Source organism: Chelonia mydas, chromosome 1 (assembly GCF_015237465.2).
Source record: "Chelonia mydas isolate rCheMyd1 chromosome 1, rCheMyd1.pri.v2, whole genome shotgun sequence".
Classification (NCBI taxonomy): domain Eukaryota; kingdom Metazoa; phylum Chordata; order Testudines; family Cheloniidae; genus Chelonia; species Chelonia mydas.
Genome location: NC_057849.1, coordinates 225,002,107 through 225,016,389, shown reverse-complemented (window position 1 = coordinate 225,016,389; position 14,283 = coordinate 225,002,107). Strand labels below are relative to the sequence as shown.

The window sequence follows — 14,283 nt, the reverse complement described above, 5'->3', positions numbered from 1 at the left end:
ACCTGAACCTTGCTAGGTAGAAGAACCACACTGTCACACCAGAAAGGTGAAACACTTGTGCCATGAGGGACAATCACATCAGTTCCTCAGAAGGCTCCATCTCTCCCTGTCTCTGTTCAGGCTGAACAGGCACACAGAGTAGCCGAGCACCACCACATCTCTTAAAATTAATTATTTTTAAAAATCTGTTTCCTTACACATGAAAAAAGTGCCATGGAGGACAAACAAACTGGAGAAAACAAATTTAAAACAGAAACAACAGTAATTTAGGGTTTGACCTGCACCGTACTCCTGCTGGCCTCTGCTGTCCAGCTCAGCCCAGGCAGCGCTACCTTCCTCCACCATGGTTCTGTTCCCCAAGTCATATTAGCCCGCAGGCGTTCTCCTCATCTCAGACCAGTCAGACAGCCCCTCTCCCTGTACTTCAGCGCCCTGCTATGCTCCCTCTCCTCCTCCCATTACCCACACTGTGACAGACCAGCCCTACTCTCTCCAGCAGCACTCCCCACTTCAGGGCCCCCTTCCAACGCCACACACCTCTCGCAGCCTCACCCCTGCCCTGTTCTCCCCGCTGCCTCACCCCTGCCCTCCCCAGCCAGCAGGATTACGCGGCCGCCCCTTCCTCCCGCCCCCCAGTCAGAGCCCCCAGTCAGAGCGGCTGCAGCCCCGCCCCTGGCCCCGCGCCCCGCCCCGCCCCGCGGACTCGGCGGAGGCAGCCGGCTGAGCCCGCCGCTGGCAGAGCGCGGCGCAGCGGGGGCCGCCTGCGACTCCTACCTGGGAGCGGGAGCCGAGCTCGGGCGCTCTCCGGGCGGTCACCAGCTTGGCCGTGGTCTGCAGGTTGATGGGGGCGCTCTGCGGGGGCTCCACGCCGGCCGCGCTGCAGCCCAGCCCCCCGTTGATGTGCGCGGTCACCATCGCGATGGGCGCCTTGGCCGGCAGGACGGAGATGGCCAGGCTCTGGCTCTGGCTGCCGCCGCCGCCGCCGGCGGGCGCTTTGAGAAGCGCAGGGACCCCGCCGCCGGGCTTGGTGTTTCCGCTGCCCCCGCTTCCCACCAGCACCGCCGCGGGGCAGCTCCGCACCGCCAGCTTCTGCCACAGGGAGAAGGAGAGAGAGAAGCGCGAGCGTCACCACCGGCCCTGACCCCGCAGCGGCACAATCCCCTTCCCCTCGGCCCCCGGCCCGGCCCGGGGCGGAGAGGAGCCGAGGGGCGCCTTGGCACCGCCGCGAGCGCATGGCAACATCTGCAGCCAGCCCGGCTCTGCCCGGGCGCTGCGGCAGCAGCCCAGAGGCGGCACTGCCCCCTCCCTACGGAGCCCTGACCCGGAGCAGCCCTGCCTGCCACTGCCGCCTGCTCCAGCCGGGGGCGCCCCACCGAGAGCCTGGCTGCCTGTGCCGTCTGCCTCAGGGCTACCTCATGCTCCCGGAGCCGGGCTGTGCACCAGGAGAGAACAGAGACCCAGAGCCAGCGGCTACCATCGCTAGCATTTCTGAAAGGATGAAGGCGAGCTGGCCAGATCTTTAGTATCATTCTCTTCCCCCTCCCCAGGTTGCTGTTAACAACGCGCTGGCGTAGTGTAGCTTTTTATTTGTCTGATCAAATTCTTTACCTGTTAAAGTGGATTTTTACCGGTGGGTTTGTTTGTTTGGGGGGAAGAGGGGAGGGAGTTGCTTAATTCTTTCTAACAAATGTATTTGAGCATAAGCTTTCATGAGCTACAGCTCACTTCATCGGATGCATCGCTGTAGCTCACGAAAACTTATGCTCAAATAAATTTGTTAGTCTCTAAGGTGCCACAAGTACTCCTTTTCTTTTTGCGGATACAGACTAACACAGCTGCTACTCTGAAACCTGTCTTAATTCCTCCTGAATCACCTTCTGAAGGGGTTTTGGTTGTGTAGTTCGACAGCACCGAGCACAAGGTCCGTGACTAGTGGCTACATCACTACACGTGATAAATAATAATTGATAAAAAGATTTCAGAGCAGGCTAGCCAGTATTTTCAAACTGTCATCTTTCATTACACTGCAAACCACATTACATCTTCCAGTCTCACCCTACACTTTTTAGTTTCCCAATTCTTCAGATTTCCTCCAGGATTTACACATTTTACTTTTCCATATGTTGTCACCGCATTTTTTTAAATGTGTGTTTTCTTTAAGATTTTTTAAAATAACTTACATTATTTTTCAAGCTATTGGGGTCAGGCATTCTAGTGAAAGCCAAAAAACCTGTTACTTTTTAAGGCATATAAAAATGTCACAGTTGTCAAAAGGTATTAATATTGCTGAGAACTTATAAATAGCTACTTTCTTTTGGATCAGGTTGTCTTCTACTATTCCATGTTCTGCTGACATACTCATGCCTTTATAGTTGCCAGAGTACTGGATATAAGAGACTTGTGTCAAACCTGTTTTCATCTTTATCTCATTTTAGCTGTATTAAATATATCACTCATATTCAGAGTAAGATACAGCTTTCTGACTAAGACTGCAGCTTTGCAGTAATATTGTTTCATTTTATATCATATGTGATATATCATGAAAAGCTCATAATGGAGACCATGGGCAAAATTCTGCTTTCAGTTACAACAATATAAATCTGTTACTTAGAAATAAATAGAGGTGGGGGGGAGGTGAAATCCTCACTCTATTCAATTCAATTCACAGCTGCCTGTGTGTCCGTGTGCTATTTACTTTAATGGGGCCAGGATTTCCAGTAGTGTAAGTGAGAGCAGCATACGTCCCCTGCATCTACATTTTACTTGTTTGTCATATTTTATAACTGGATTTTAATGTCTACCCTAAGAAGTTCCCAATATTTAGATTGCCAGGATAGGAAACTTCACATCACAGAAACGTACAAATATGCTGTTCTGCTATATACTTTCACGATAAGCGTACGGACATTCATTGTTTTCCTCATATAACATTTAAAAAGGTACCAGAATACTTTAAATTTTCTCTGACTCAATTCAACAGAACAAGCAAAACTGAAGATATGCAGTATTTGGAACAACAGTGGAAACAAAAGCAAGTTAAGAAGCAAGCAGGATACTTTCCTTACACAGTTTAATACTCAATAATTGCTTTTCAACTTGCTGCAAAGGGGAAGAATAGAGACAATACAAAGCAGAAATTGTGTACAATTAAAAATGTTTAGCTGTTCCTTTATTCACATTAATATCAGCCTTATTTTCCATGGTGACCCACACATCCCACTGAGAGACATATTAATAATTTCTTTCTGACACTATTTTTCATAATAAACTGATGAAAATGCCTATTTGTATATCTGCACCAGAAATAGCTGAAACATGATTAGTTTTGTTGTTTGTTTTAAATTCTAACTCAGAGCAAACATTAAGTGGTTCTTACGGTTGACCCCTCTGAATTTTTCCTTGTTAAAGGGATATTTGTATTCCCCTTTAAGGATAAGTTTTGACTTCTATCCTTAAGAAACGTAAATGCAGAGAAGAATGTTGCCACTATCATAAACCTGAAATAACCAACCAACTTATTCCAAATATTTCCACTAAGTGGACAAAACAATACTTCTTATGATGAATATACTGAAATTATTTGTTTAAAAAGGCATGAATTTTAGAAGCTAGATGTGGAAACATATCTGAGTGGTAGATACTGAAGATTAGTTTCAGAAAGCTAAACTCACCTGTTTGGAAGAGGTGACATTTTTCATTTGTGTCTGATTGCATTTTCCATGCAAAATGCATCTAATAACACTAAAACATCTCACTTAGATTCTTTTGGTAAAAGAATAGAAACCATATGGTTTTTCTTTTTTAAAGAACCTTTTTTTTAAATGTTATACCCCAGGAAGTGCTGATAAAGGCATCTTGGCAGAAACAATAGAGTGTAGTATGAGAGGTTAAAAAAATCCCCAACAAAACCTACATTTGCTGTATTATATTTCTGCCAAATTAATTAAGAATATTCTTGTTTCTAAAAGAGACAAAATCTGCATTTTGGGAATCAGTCAGCATAACATATTCTCTGACACTTTTGGAATGATGAATAATAAGAATCTAAGCATGCTTTGGGCATAACAGTCAAAAACATGTACGGTCATAATAGGGGAGCCAAAAAAAATATTGGCTCTAAATGCTGGAAAGCAGCACACTGCTTCTCATCTACACATATCACTCCCCACAATACACCAGTTTTGAAGCAGCGCCTTTTCAATAGCAGCACAACTTTCATTTTCACTGCAGGATGCCAGAGGCAAACTGGAGTTTGAGATATGTATGCCAGTCACATGCAAACACACTTCAGTGTGCTGGAAAGCTGCTGCTTGTTTATGATTTTCTGTATTCTACATGGCAGATTCCTCTTCTTAGATTTCAACTATACAAAGCAGTGCTAATATTTTTTTCCCAAATGTATCAAAATAGCTTTACCCTTTATGTTTGTTTTTAAATGCAAAAAATTGTGTTCCACAGAGGTCTGTGCTCATAAAGGTTTGTAGGATGTGGGGGAAACAGGAATGCAAGAGTTTTACTCTCATTTCTGGACATTTGGAATAAGTGAGGCTCCTACCTGCTACTCAGATGCTAATTATTAAACAGATTGCTGAGTTTCATATTAAAGAAAAGGGAATAGGGGAGAGAGATGGATTTGAAGAATGCTGCTTTCGGAAGCCACAGGCAAAAGCAAATAGCTATTGTGTCTCAGTACAGATGCTGGAACAAACATGCACCGACACCCGCGTTGGGGAGTTGATATTACCATTCACTGTAAGTTAAGATTTCAGTTTCTCCACTTTTACTCTGCTGTAGTTTACATCATTTTTTGGTAACCTTACAAGGTCTGATGTGCCGTGTATATCAATAGTAATCTACACATGTACCTATGCAGATTGTTAAATAAGAATGTGATCAAATTCTAAAACATATACTGTGCTACTGATTATCTTCCCCTATGGCAGTGACTTTAAACTGATACAACAAGCCTGCCAACAAACCTTAATGTTTCCAAACTAAGATGTGACCTGTATAAAAGGGACTTAGAATTCACTGCCCATTGCTGTCTATATTGTAACCACTTCTGCTTTAGACGTAGACTTTGTTCCAGTAATCCTTCCAGAATGATATTGTCTGACAATGCACTTTTGCTATGAAAAATTGCAATTGTTTCCAGAGCAACATCTATTATTTTCCTGAGCTGGCCTAGAAGGAAAAATGTTGCGTATGAGAGTTTGTCAAGCTCTCAGAAGAATGGTAACCTATTATAAAACCAAAGCGAAGGCCTACCAATTAATAATTTAATATTTGCCACAAACCTAAGGCACTGCATGTGAGATAGCTGAATAGAGATTCCCTCAGAGAGGAGGGTCTTGACCTCTGTTAATTTACTCAGTTCTCACAATAAAACTCAGTTGAACAATTGACTCTTTAATATTCTAACAGTGACAGACCACAAGCACATGCTTATTCTGGCAATAACCACAGTATATGGGATGTTTCAAGATTTGTGGTTTTGGTAACAGTATGCATTTTCATATGCTTTTCAATGTGTTTCCAATTGCCATTTTTGATACCCAGCTGTGAGCAATGACCCTTATTCATTTGGGCCTTGATCTGCCAACACTTATGATCCTACATAACTTTACGAAAAGAAGTAGCCCTAGGGTATGTCTACATTATGAAATTAGGTCGAATTTATAGAAGTTGTTTTTTTAGAAATCGGTTTTATATATTCGAGTGTGTGTGTCCCCACAGAAAATGCTCTAAGTGCATTAAGTGCATTAACTTGGTGGAGTGCTTCCACAGTACCGAGGCAAGCGTTGACTTCTGGAGTGTTGCACTGTGGGTAGCTATCCCACAGTTCCTGCAGTCTCCGCTGCCCATTGGAATTCTGGGTTGAGATCCCAATGCCTGATGGGGCTAAAACATTGTCGCGGGTGGTTCTGGGTACATATCGTCAGGCCCCCGTTGCCTCCCTCCCTCCATGAAAGAAAGAGCAGACAATCGTTTTGCGCCTTTCTTCTTGAGTTACCTGTGCAGACGCCATATCACGGCAAGCATGGAGCCCGCTCAGGTAACCGTCACCGTATGTCTCCTGGGTGCTGGCAGATGTGTTACTGCATTGCTACACAGCAGCAGCAACGCCTTGCCTTATGGCAGCAGACGGTACAGTAGGACTGGTAGCCGTCATCGTCATGTCCGAGGTGCTCCTGGTCGCCTCTGTGAGGTCGATCAGGAGCGCCTGGGCAGACATGGGCGCAGGGACTAAATTTGGAGTGACTTGATCAGGTCATTCTCTTTAGTACTGCAGTCAGTCCTATTGAACCATCTTATGGTGAGCAGGCAGGCGATACGGATTGCTAGCAGTCCTCTTGTACCATCTTCTGCCGGGCAGGCAAGAGATGAGGATGGCTAGCAGTCCTATTGTACCATCTTCTGCCGAGTAGCCATGAGATGTGGATGGCATGTAGTCCTTCTGCACCATCTGCTGCCAGTCAAAGATGTAAAACATAGAGTGTATCAAAACAAGAAATAGACCAGATTTGTTTTGTACTCATTTGCAAACCCCGCCCCCCATCTAGGGGACTCATTCCTCTAGGTCACACTGCAGTCACTCACAGAGAAGGTGCAGCAAGGTAAATCTAGTCATGTATCAATCAGAGGCCAGACCAACCTGCTTGTTCCAATAAGAACAATAACTTAGGTGCACCGTTTCTTATTGGAACCCTCCGTGAAGTCCTGCCTGAAATACTCCTTGATGTAAAGCCACCCCCTTTGTTGATTTTAACTCCCTGTAAGCCAACCCTGTAAGCCATGTCGTCAGTCGCCCCTCCCTGCGTCAGAGCAATGGCAATCATGCATCTGAGTTGAGAGTGCTGTCCAGAGCAGTCACAATGGAGCACTCTGGGATAGCTCCCGGAGGCCAATACCGTTGAATTGTGTCCACAGTACCCCAAATTTGACCTGGCAAGGCCGATTTAAGCGCTAATCCACTTGTCAGGGGTGGAGTAAGGAAATCGATTTTAAGAGCCCTTTAATTCGAAATAAAGGGCTTCATCGTGTGGACGGGTGCAGGTTTACATCGACTTAATGCTGCTAAATTTGACCTAAAGTCCTAGTGTAGATCAGGGCCGAGAGAAGTGAATAGGGCTACTCCCATGAATAGATGTATACATCTATGCAAGTATTTGCAGGAATAGGGCCTTAGGTGGGATTGATGATGTGCTACCAATATTTCAACAACGGGCTCCCATAAAAATATATCCTCTGTGCCTGTGAACAACCCCAAATACCAAGGGCTGCTGTCCTCACAGAGTGGAAGGGTGAGGAACTGAAGGATCTATTTGGTTTCCCCATTATTAAAAATGCTCTGTCATATCCATAACTTTGATGGGAACATTTTACACTCTGTTCCTGAACCATAGTTTATTGATAATATAGCACTTTGTCCAATTTCTGTAATTTGAACTGGGGTAATGGCATTTGTAGGTGAGTCTGGGATAGCCTCTCCTTCCCATTTGATTTTTTAAACAACCTGCCATTTTGGTGCAATCTGGTTCATTCTAAAGGGGTGGGGGGGAATTGCACTACAGAAGTATTTTTAATGAACCCCAAGGATAGGTCATCACTGGGAGGGATGATTTAACAGCATCCAGAGAGTGAGGGTGAACTCCATCAGAGGCAGGAGATCATCCAACCTTCCCTTTAATTTGGTGTTGCAATTTTACCACGGGGCCCCAGGGAGCCCACTCCAGCACATCACCACTGAGGAGTTAACACTCTTTCTGCTTACTGATCCACAAAGCAAGAGCCAATCACAGCCCTCTCAAGTGTGCCACGATAGAGACTGAAGAGCATAAGGGAGACAAATATGAGGCAGAAAGAACTATGGATAGAGAGATAAAGAGATAGATACTTAGGAAAGCAGTAGTGACTTCACTGGAATTGTCTCCTGGCTCCTAGCATTCATCAGCAGGAAAAAGAAAAATCTGATGAGAACTTGAATATAGATCCAAAAACACCCTGACAGAACTGTCATAGGGTATGGAAAGCAGGAATAAACTTTTAGAGCCGTGACAGATCCTTGGTCAAACAAGAACTGCCCTTTGGAGAAAACAGATCAGGAAGGTACAACGGAAGGAAGGTTTGTGTGTTGAGGCACAAAGTATGGTCGCTATTGAAAAAAAGGTCTCCTTTTGTGTGTTGTTTTCTCCCCCTCCCCTTTTTTTGACAACTTACTGCTTACTGTCATTAGAAATAAGAATCCATTCATTTTTTCTATCAGATCTCTGCTAATTAGCCATCACTACAGCAGGGCACAAGGATTTACATTCAAAGCAAAAACCCATTCTAATCAAAACTGTAGCAAACTGGGTTTTTGTTTGACGTTAACCTGAAAGTCAGTTATTGTACCACTGATGTACATACCATATTACCAGCTGAGTGCTTTCAGCATCCCTCTATCAGTGTGCAATATTTAATCGGCACAAGGATCCAATCAGCACAGTAGAGGGGAATCTAGTGTGTCTATTAATTTACTTTCAGATGAAAAGCAGTAAAGCAGGTCAGAAACATATAACCTTCCTCCCCTCCCTTCCCCAAACACAGAACACCAGAAGCTTTTGGGGGTGGGGGAGGGAATGGAAGCCACTCTATATGACTCCAGATTGGAGATTTCGAAGGAAATTAGTCATTCCTGCCAAAGGATGACAAATGCTGCCTGGAGTAGAGGAGTAGGGACTCCCCCCACAAAAATAATCAATTAATTAAAATGGCTCACTATTTCTGAGTCTTCTCTTCTTAAACTAAAGAGGTTGTAAAACCTTTTTTTCCAGCATGTCTTTAATTAAGAGAGACAACAAACACCCAACAAATAATGAATGAGCCTTTGTATTTAGGTATAATGGCTCTCTATGCTCTGACTAGCTCTGATCTGTGTTAAGATACTCTCCAGTAGAGCTCTTCGTTAGGAATAAAAGTCTGTTTTACAAGTATTACGAAGCACTTTTACACATCAGCAATTTTTATATATTGCAGAAGTATATTGCCATGTACAGAAACTAAACGTCGTACACTACCAAATTTACTTTTAATCTCTCAATGAGAAAGACATTTCTCAGAGGTTTTTTTTTAAATGTGGACTATGTAGCACCTAATCTGAAACCATAAATAAAGGAAAAAAAAGTCATTAATGATCATTTCTAATGTAAACTTTAAATGAATGAACCTAATGCTGTCGCAAATGAAACCTAAGTGCAAAGGCACTGTAATGGGTAATAATTAAAATCACCAGAAAAACTAGCCCTTATGTCAATCTGATACAACTAAAACTCTCAAAATGGCTAGTTTCCAGCAGAGGTTGGGAATGAAGAATTAGCAGGTCTACGTGAAGAGAGAATTTTCAACAGTGGTAAATATTCTAATAACAGTAACAGTGGGATTGTAAAAGCATAAATTCACTTAAATGCAATTATCCTTTAATTTCTATAACCATTACACAGCCTGCTGGGTAAAAAATAAAATAAAAATGTACTTCCCACTGAATTGCTAACTGGCAATTCACTCATCAGAGCTTCAAATTATCTGCTTAGTGACTTGTAAAAAGCACTTTTTAACAAATAAGGAGTGAGGATGATATTTAATGAGAAACGTCAAACTCATATTATGGAACGTTCTAGAATTATCTCTGCATTTTAGAGGGGAGGAGGAGGGGCAGCTGGATTTTTTTTTTTTTAATAACCTCACAAATAATCCCTCCTCCTGTCTCTCTCTCAAACCATGTCAATGATCAAGGAAATGAGAACAAGGCGCTTGATTCACAGCTGACTCTCTGTTCTTGTTACATCAGATCAAGAAAGAGCAATCTAACAGGGGCGCCTATTTCTGCAGGGGAAACAAATCTACAAGCTGGCATTTTGTCTCTTACTCCTTTTAATTACCTATTTTTTTCCTGTCAGAAACAGATCTTTTGTAACTTGCAATCCAGACTAACCAAAATATAATCTATATACACTCACGCACATATGTGTAAGCCTATACTAAAAATCTTCATTGAGGGTGATGGACTGATTTGGATTTTATTTGATGAACAGATCACTATTCTTTCCCTTAATCGCAGCAAAAAAACTTTAGTACAGTGAAAATATTAAGATAAGGCCTGATCTAAAGCCCACTGATGCTAATAATAACCCTTCAGTTGACTTCAGTGGTTGGATCAGTCCCATAGTGAAGACCAGTGAGACATACTATATCTAGTTTGAAAATCTATGAAATGCTTTAAAATGTTTCCTTCTTTTAAGCCCTAATTTACAGAAAAGCAAACTTTAGCTTGAGCTCATTAATATACATCTGCATGCATACAGGCATTCTCCCTCAACAGACCCTGTGGTGTTTTAAATTGCTCCCCACTGGGTAACATGGGTCTTCTGGTAACCTAAAGCTGTAGTCCTACATGCGATTAGCAGCTCAGGAAATTTACATACTTTTGTGGCTGCCAGCTTCATAGCTTTCCATGATTTACCATGCCCCAGCCTTCGAGAGGATTGCATTTGATTGGCTTATTTAATCATGTTTTTTTAAATAAAACAAAACTGGAGTGTACACCATTTAAACATTCATGTGCATCTCATTTAAGTTTTGAAAAAACAAAAGGCATCGTGATTAAAGGGCACAAGCATGCAGCACAGCATATGAAGCCACAGTAAGTGCCCCAGAACTAGCTGAATGTTTCTATTTTGTGAAAGACTTGTTCATTACAGCTACAAGATGCAATGCAGATATTTGCATTTTTTAAGAGGTGCATCTCATGGCTTTTAGATAAATCATGGAATCCAGGGCCTTGCTAAATGGCTTCAAAGCCCACATTTCTTGATATCCTAACTCCCTTTGTTTCTGTAGACATGCACTCTTTGCCTCGCTGAGTATTTTAATGTCTGAATTTCATTAAAGTTTGCATCCTCATGTTTCCAACCCAAGATATGAGTTCACAGGCTTGTGTGTTTTACTTACAAATGCGCTATCCTCTATTATCAAGCAGGGTAAACAGGGATGTTGCTGCATGTGATTTAAAAATAGTAATAAATTACAGTAATTTATTAAATCTAATTTTAAATATGCTCCCTACTGATCTACTTTCCCCAAGACCTTGAGACCTTTTTAAAAATAAACAATAATTTCTAAAATCTAATTTCAGATATGCTAGCTATTGAATCTCTTTTCCCCCTAAGACCTGATCATCCTTCTCTGATCCCTTCCTCCCCCCTCAAAATTGAATTTGTGAATGCATATCTTCATTGCTATAGCATAAAGGTTTGACACACAATAAACCAAGCAAACTCTCTTTTCAGCTACTACAGAATTTTCCTGAAATGAACAAATGCAGTGAACAGATATGGGCCTCTCAGGGGATCAAAACATCAGTTCCTTGGTATATATATAAAGAAGAGAGAAGTTAAATGGTGTGTTTCCCCCAAAGGAAGGCACAGCTTTAGTTGTGAACTATTCCCATCAGAAATATTGGATAAGTTGCAAAGAAAACAGAAACCTGCCTCATTCCCAAACCCCCAAAACACATATAGACAGGACTCCTATAGGCACATTTTATTTCAAGAGCTCCAGCATTTATGGTTACAATATGTTAGTGTGAAACAATGACCGTTTTCAAACTTCAGGCATATTTGCATTTTATTATGATACTGCTCCAATCAGCATTACAAACCATTTTCCAACTCTCCAAAGTATGGCTTTGATGAAAACAAGAGGAGGTGGGAGTTGGGAGATGCGAACAAAAACACTTTAACCCAAACTGGATGCCTAAAGTTAAGCTCCTAAATCCACAACCAGGCACCTAAATCAGTGACCTCAGGAATCACTGCCCGCTGTCACAAATCAGAGCGGCAGAATCCATTGTAAAGGTAACTGGAAATAGGGCAGATACACCATGATAACCAGGGAGTTCCACCCAACTTGCGCTGAGAGGATCTCAGTGCAGAAAAGAACCTAAGCCATAGATCCTGCTGCAAAATTTAGAGAGAGCTCTCTTCGGAAAACAGGAGTGGAATCAGGTCCTTCTACCCCATCTCTGACAGCGTATTCTTCTGCAACCTTGGGCAAGTCATTTTACCTCTCTACCTCAATTTCCCAATCTGTAAAATGGGGATAATAATAGGTTCCGACCTCACAAAGGTATTCTGAGGATTAATTAGCTAGTGTTTGTCAAGTGTTATTTCTTTATTATTAAAACCCAGTTTAGGTCACATGACTCTGTCTTGGCCATCTGGATTATGACTGGCAATCCAAAGGTATGGTATTATCTTGCTGTTTCTCTAATCTCTCTTGCTAATTTTATTTAATATAATAAAGCAGAGGAAATCTGAGATACTTTTGTGGAGATAAGGATCAGGGATTACAGCCCCACATTTACCTCTGATTCTCAGAGTGCAGATCTGGCCGGAGAACACAGAGAATGGGGGGAACGGTGCTCCTCCTTCTTTCCACATGAAAGCTCATCTGTGCTGGCTCTCCAGGGACCCACCATCATGGGAAGAAATGGGGTGGACTGGTAAATCTGACAGATTTTCCCCCAAACCAAGGATACACTACATTACAATAATTTATGATGCATCTTCTACCATGCAAGGAAGGCCCTGGATAGGGTTGCCATGCGTCTAGTTTTCGACAGGAACACCTGGTCGAAAAGGGACCTTGGTGGCTCCGGTCACCACAGCTGACCAGGTCACCAAAAGTCTGGTTGGCCGCAGCGCCAGCAGGGCAGGCAGCCTCCGTGCGGCTCCTGGAAGCGGTCAGCATGTCCCTCCAGCTCCTAGGCACAGGGGTGGACATGGGGACTCTGCACGCTGCCCCCACCTCAGGCTGCGGGGGTGACACCTGCATACAGGGCAGTGCGCAGAGCCCCTGGCTACCCCTGCACCTAGGAGCCGGAGGGACGTCGCCTCTTCCCGGGAGCTGTCTGAAATAAGCGCGACCGGAGCCTGCACCCCAAGTCCCCTCCCACACCCAAACTTCCTCCCAGAGTCTGCACCCCACACCCGCTCCCGCACTTCAAACCCCTCAGCCCCAGCCTGGAGCCCCTTCCTGCACACCAAACACCTCATCCCTGGCCCCACTCCAGAGCCCATACCCCTAACCCAGAGCCCTCGCCTCTCCCGCACCCCCACCCTCTGCCCCAGTCTGGTGAAAATGAGCAAGTGAGCAAAGGTTGGGGAGAAGCGACGGAGGGAAGGGGGATGGAGTGAGCAGGGGCCTCAGAGGAGGGGCAGGACAGGGGTGTTCAGTTTTCTGCATCAGAAAGTTGGCAACCCCAGCCCTGGATGGTTATGGAAGCCCTTGGCAGGAGTAAATTAGAAGGGCTACCCAGCAGCACACAGACAACCAGCACAGAGAACCCCTTAGTCACCAGCAGAGACCCCAGATCTGCACCAGGAAGCAGAATACAGGACTGCTCCTGAGCTTTTTCTACAGCTTGACCTAGCAAGTAGATTATGAGTAGGGCCCTACCAAATTCAGAGCCATGAAAAACGCATCATGGACCATGAAATCTGGTTTCCCCGCGTGAAATCTGGTCTTTTGTGTGTTTTTACCCTGTACTATTCAGATTTCCTGGGGGAGACCAGCATTTCTCAAACTGGGGGTCCTGACCCAAAAGGGAGTTGCGGGGGGGAGGGGAGGGTCGCAAGGTTATTTTAGAGGGGTTACAGTATCACCACCCGTACTTCTGCGCTGCCTTCGGAGCTGGGCGGCTGGAGAACAGCAGCTCTTGGCCGGGCACCCAGCTCTGAAGGCAGCATCCCACGAGCAGTAGTGTAGAAGTACAGGTGGCAATACCATACCATGCCGCCCTTACTCCTGTGCTGCTGCCTTCAGGGGTGGCTGGAGAGTGGCGACTGCTGACTGAGGGCCCTGCTCTGCAGGCAGCAGTGCAGAAGTAAGGGTGACAATACCATCCCCTGCCACCCTTACTGCTGCAGCGCTGCCTTCAGAGCTGGGAACCCGGCCAGCAGCCGTTGCTCTCCAGATGCCCAGCTCTGAAGGCAGCACTGAAGTAAGGGTAGCAGTACCGCAACATCCCCAACAATAACCTTTCAAGCTCCGCACAGCTCCTTTTTGGGTCAGGGCCCCTACAGTTACAACACTGTGAAATTTCAGATTTAAATAGCTGAAACCATAAAATTTATTATTTTAAAATTCCTATGACTGTGAAATTGACCAAAATGGACCATGAATTTGGTAGGGCCCTAATTAAGAGCTTTCCTCTGGGATACAAAGTTCCTCTGGGACACATAC

General features: G+C 44.1%; 1 protein-coding gene and 1 long non-coding RNA gene across 18 annotated transcripts in view; both read right to left on the bottom strand.

Moving 5' to 3' along the window:
* PHF21B (PHD finger protein 21B) overlaps positions 1–14,283 on the bottom strand; it is a 206,892-nt gene that overhangs the window by 76,104 nt on the left and 116,505 nt on the right. For 12 of the 17 annotated variants that reach the window (XM_043537846.1, XM_037914592.2, XM_037914558.2 and 9 more), the window contains one exon: positions 775–1,089. The exons of the other annotated variants lie outside the window; for them this stretch is intronic. In XM_043537846.1, the coding sequence (XP_043393781.1) occupies positions 775–1,089 (315 nt within the window). The remainder of the gene's footprint in view (positions 1–774; positions 1,090–14,283) is intronic. 17 annotated transcript variants of the gene reach the window in all.
* On the bottom strand, positions 2,078–12,962 carry LOC122464016. The gene is made up of 2 exons (XR_006287850.1): positions 12,404–12,962; positions 2,078–12,125 (listed from the first exon to the last, which is right to left on the bottom strand). It is a non-coding gene; the product is annotated as an uncharacterized LOC122464016 (long non-coding RNA).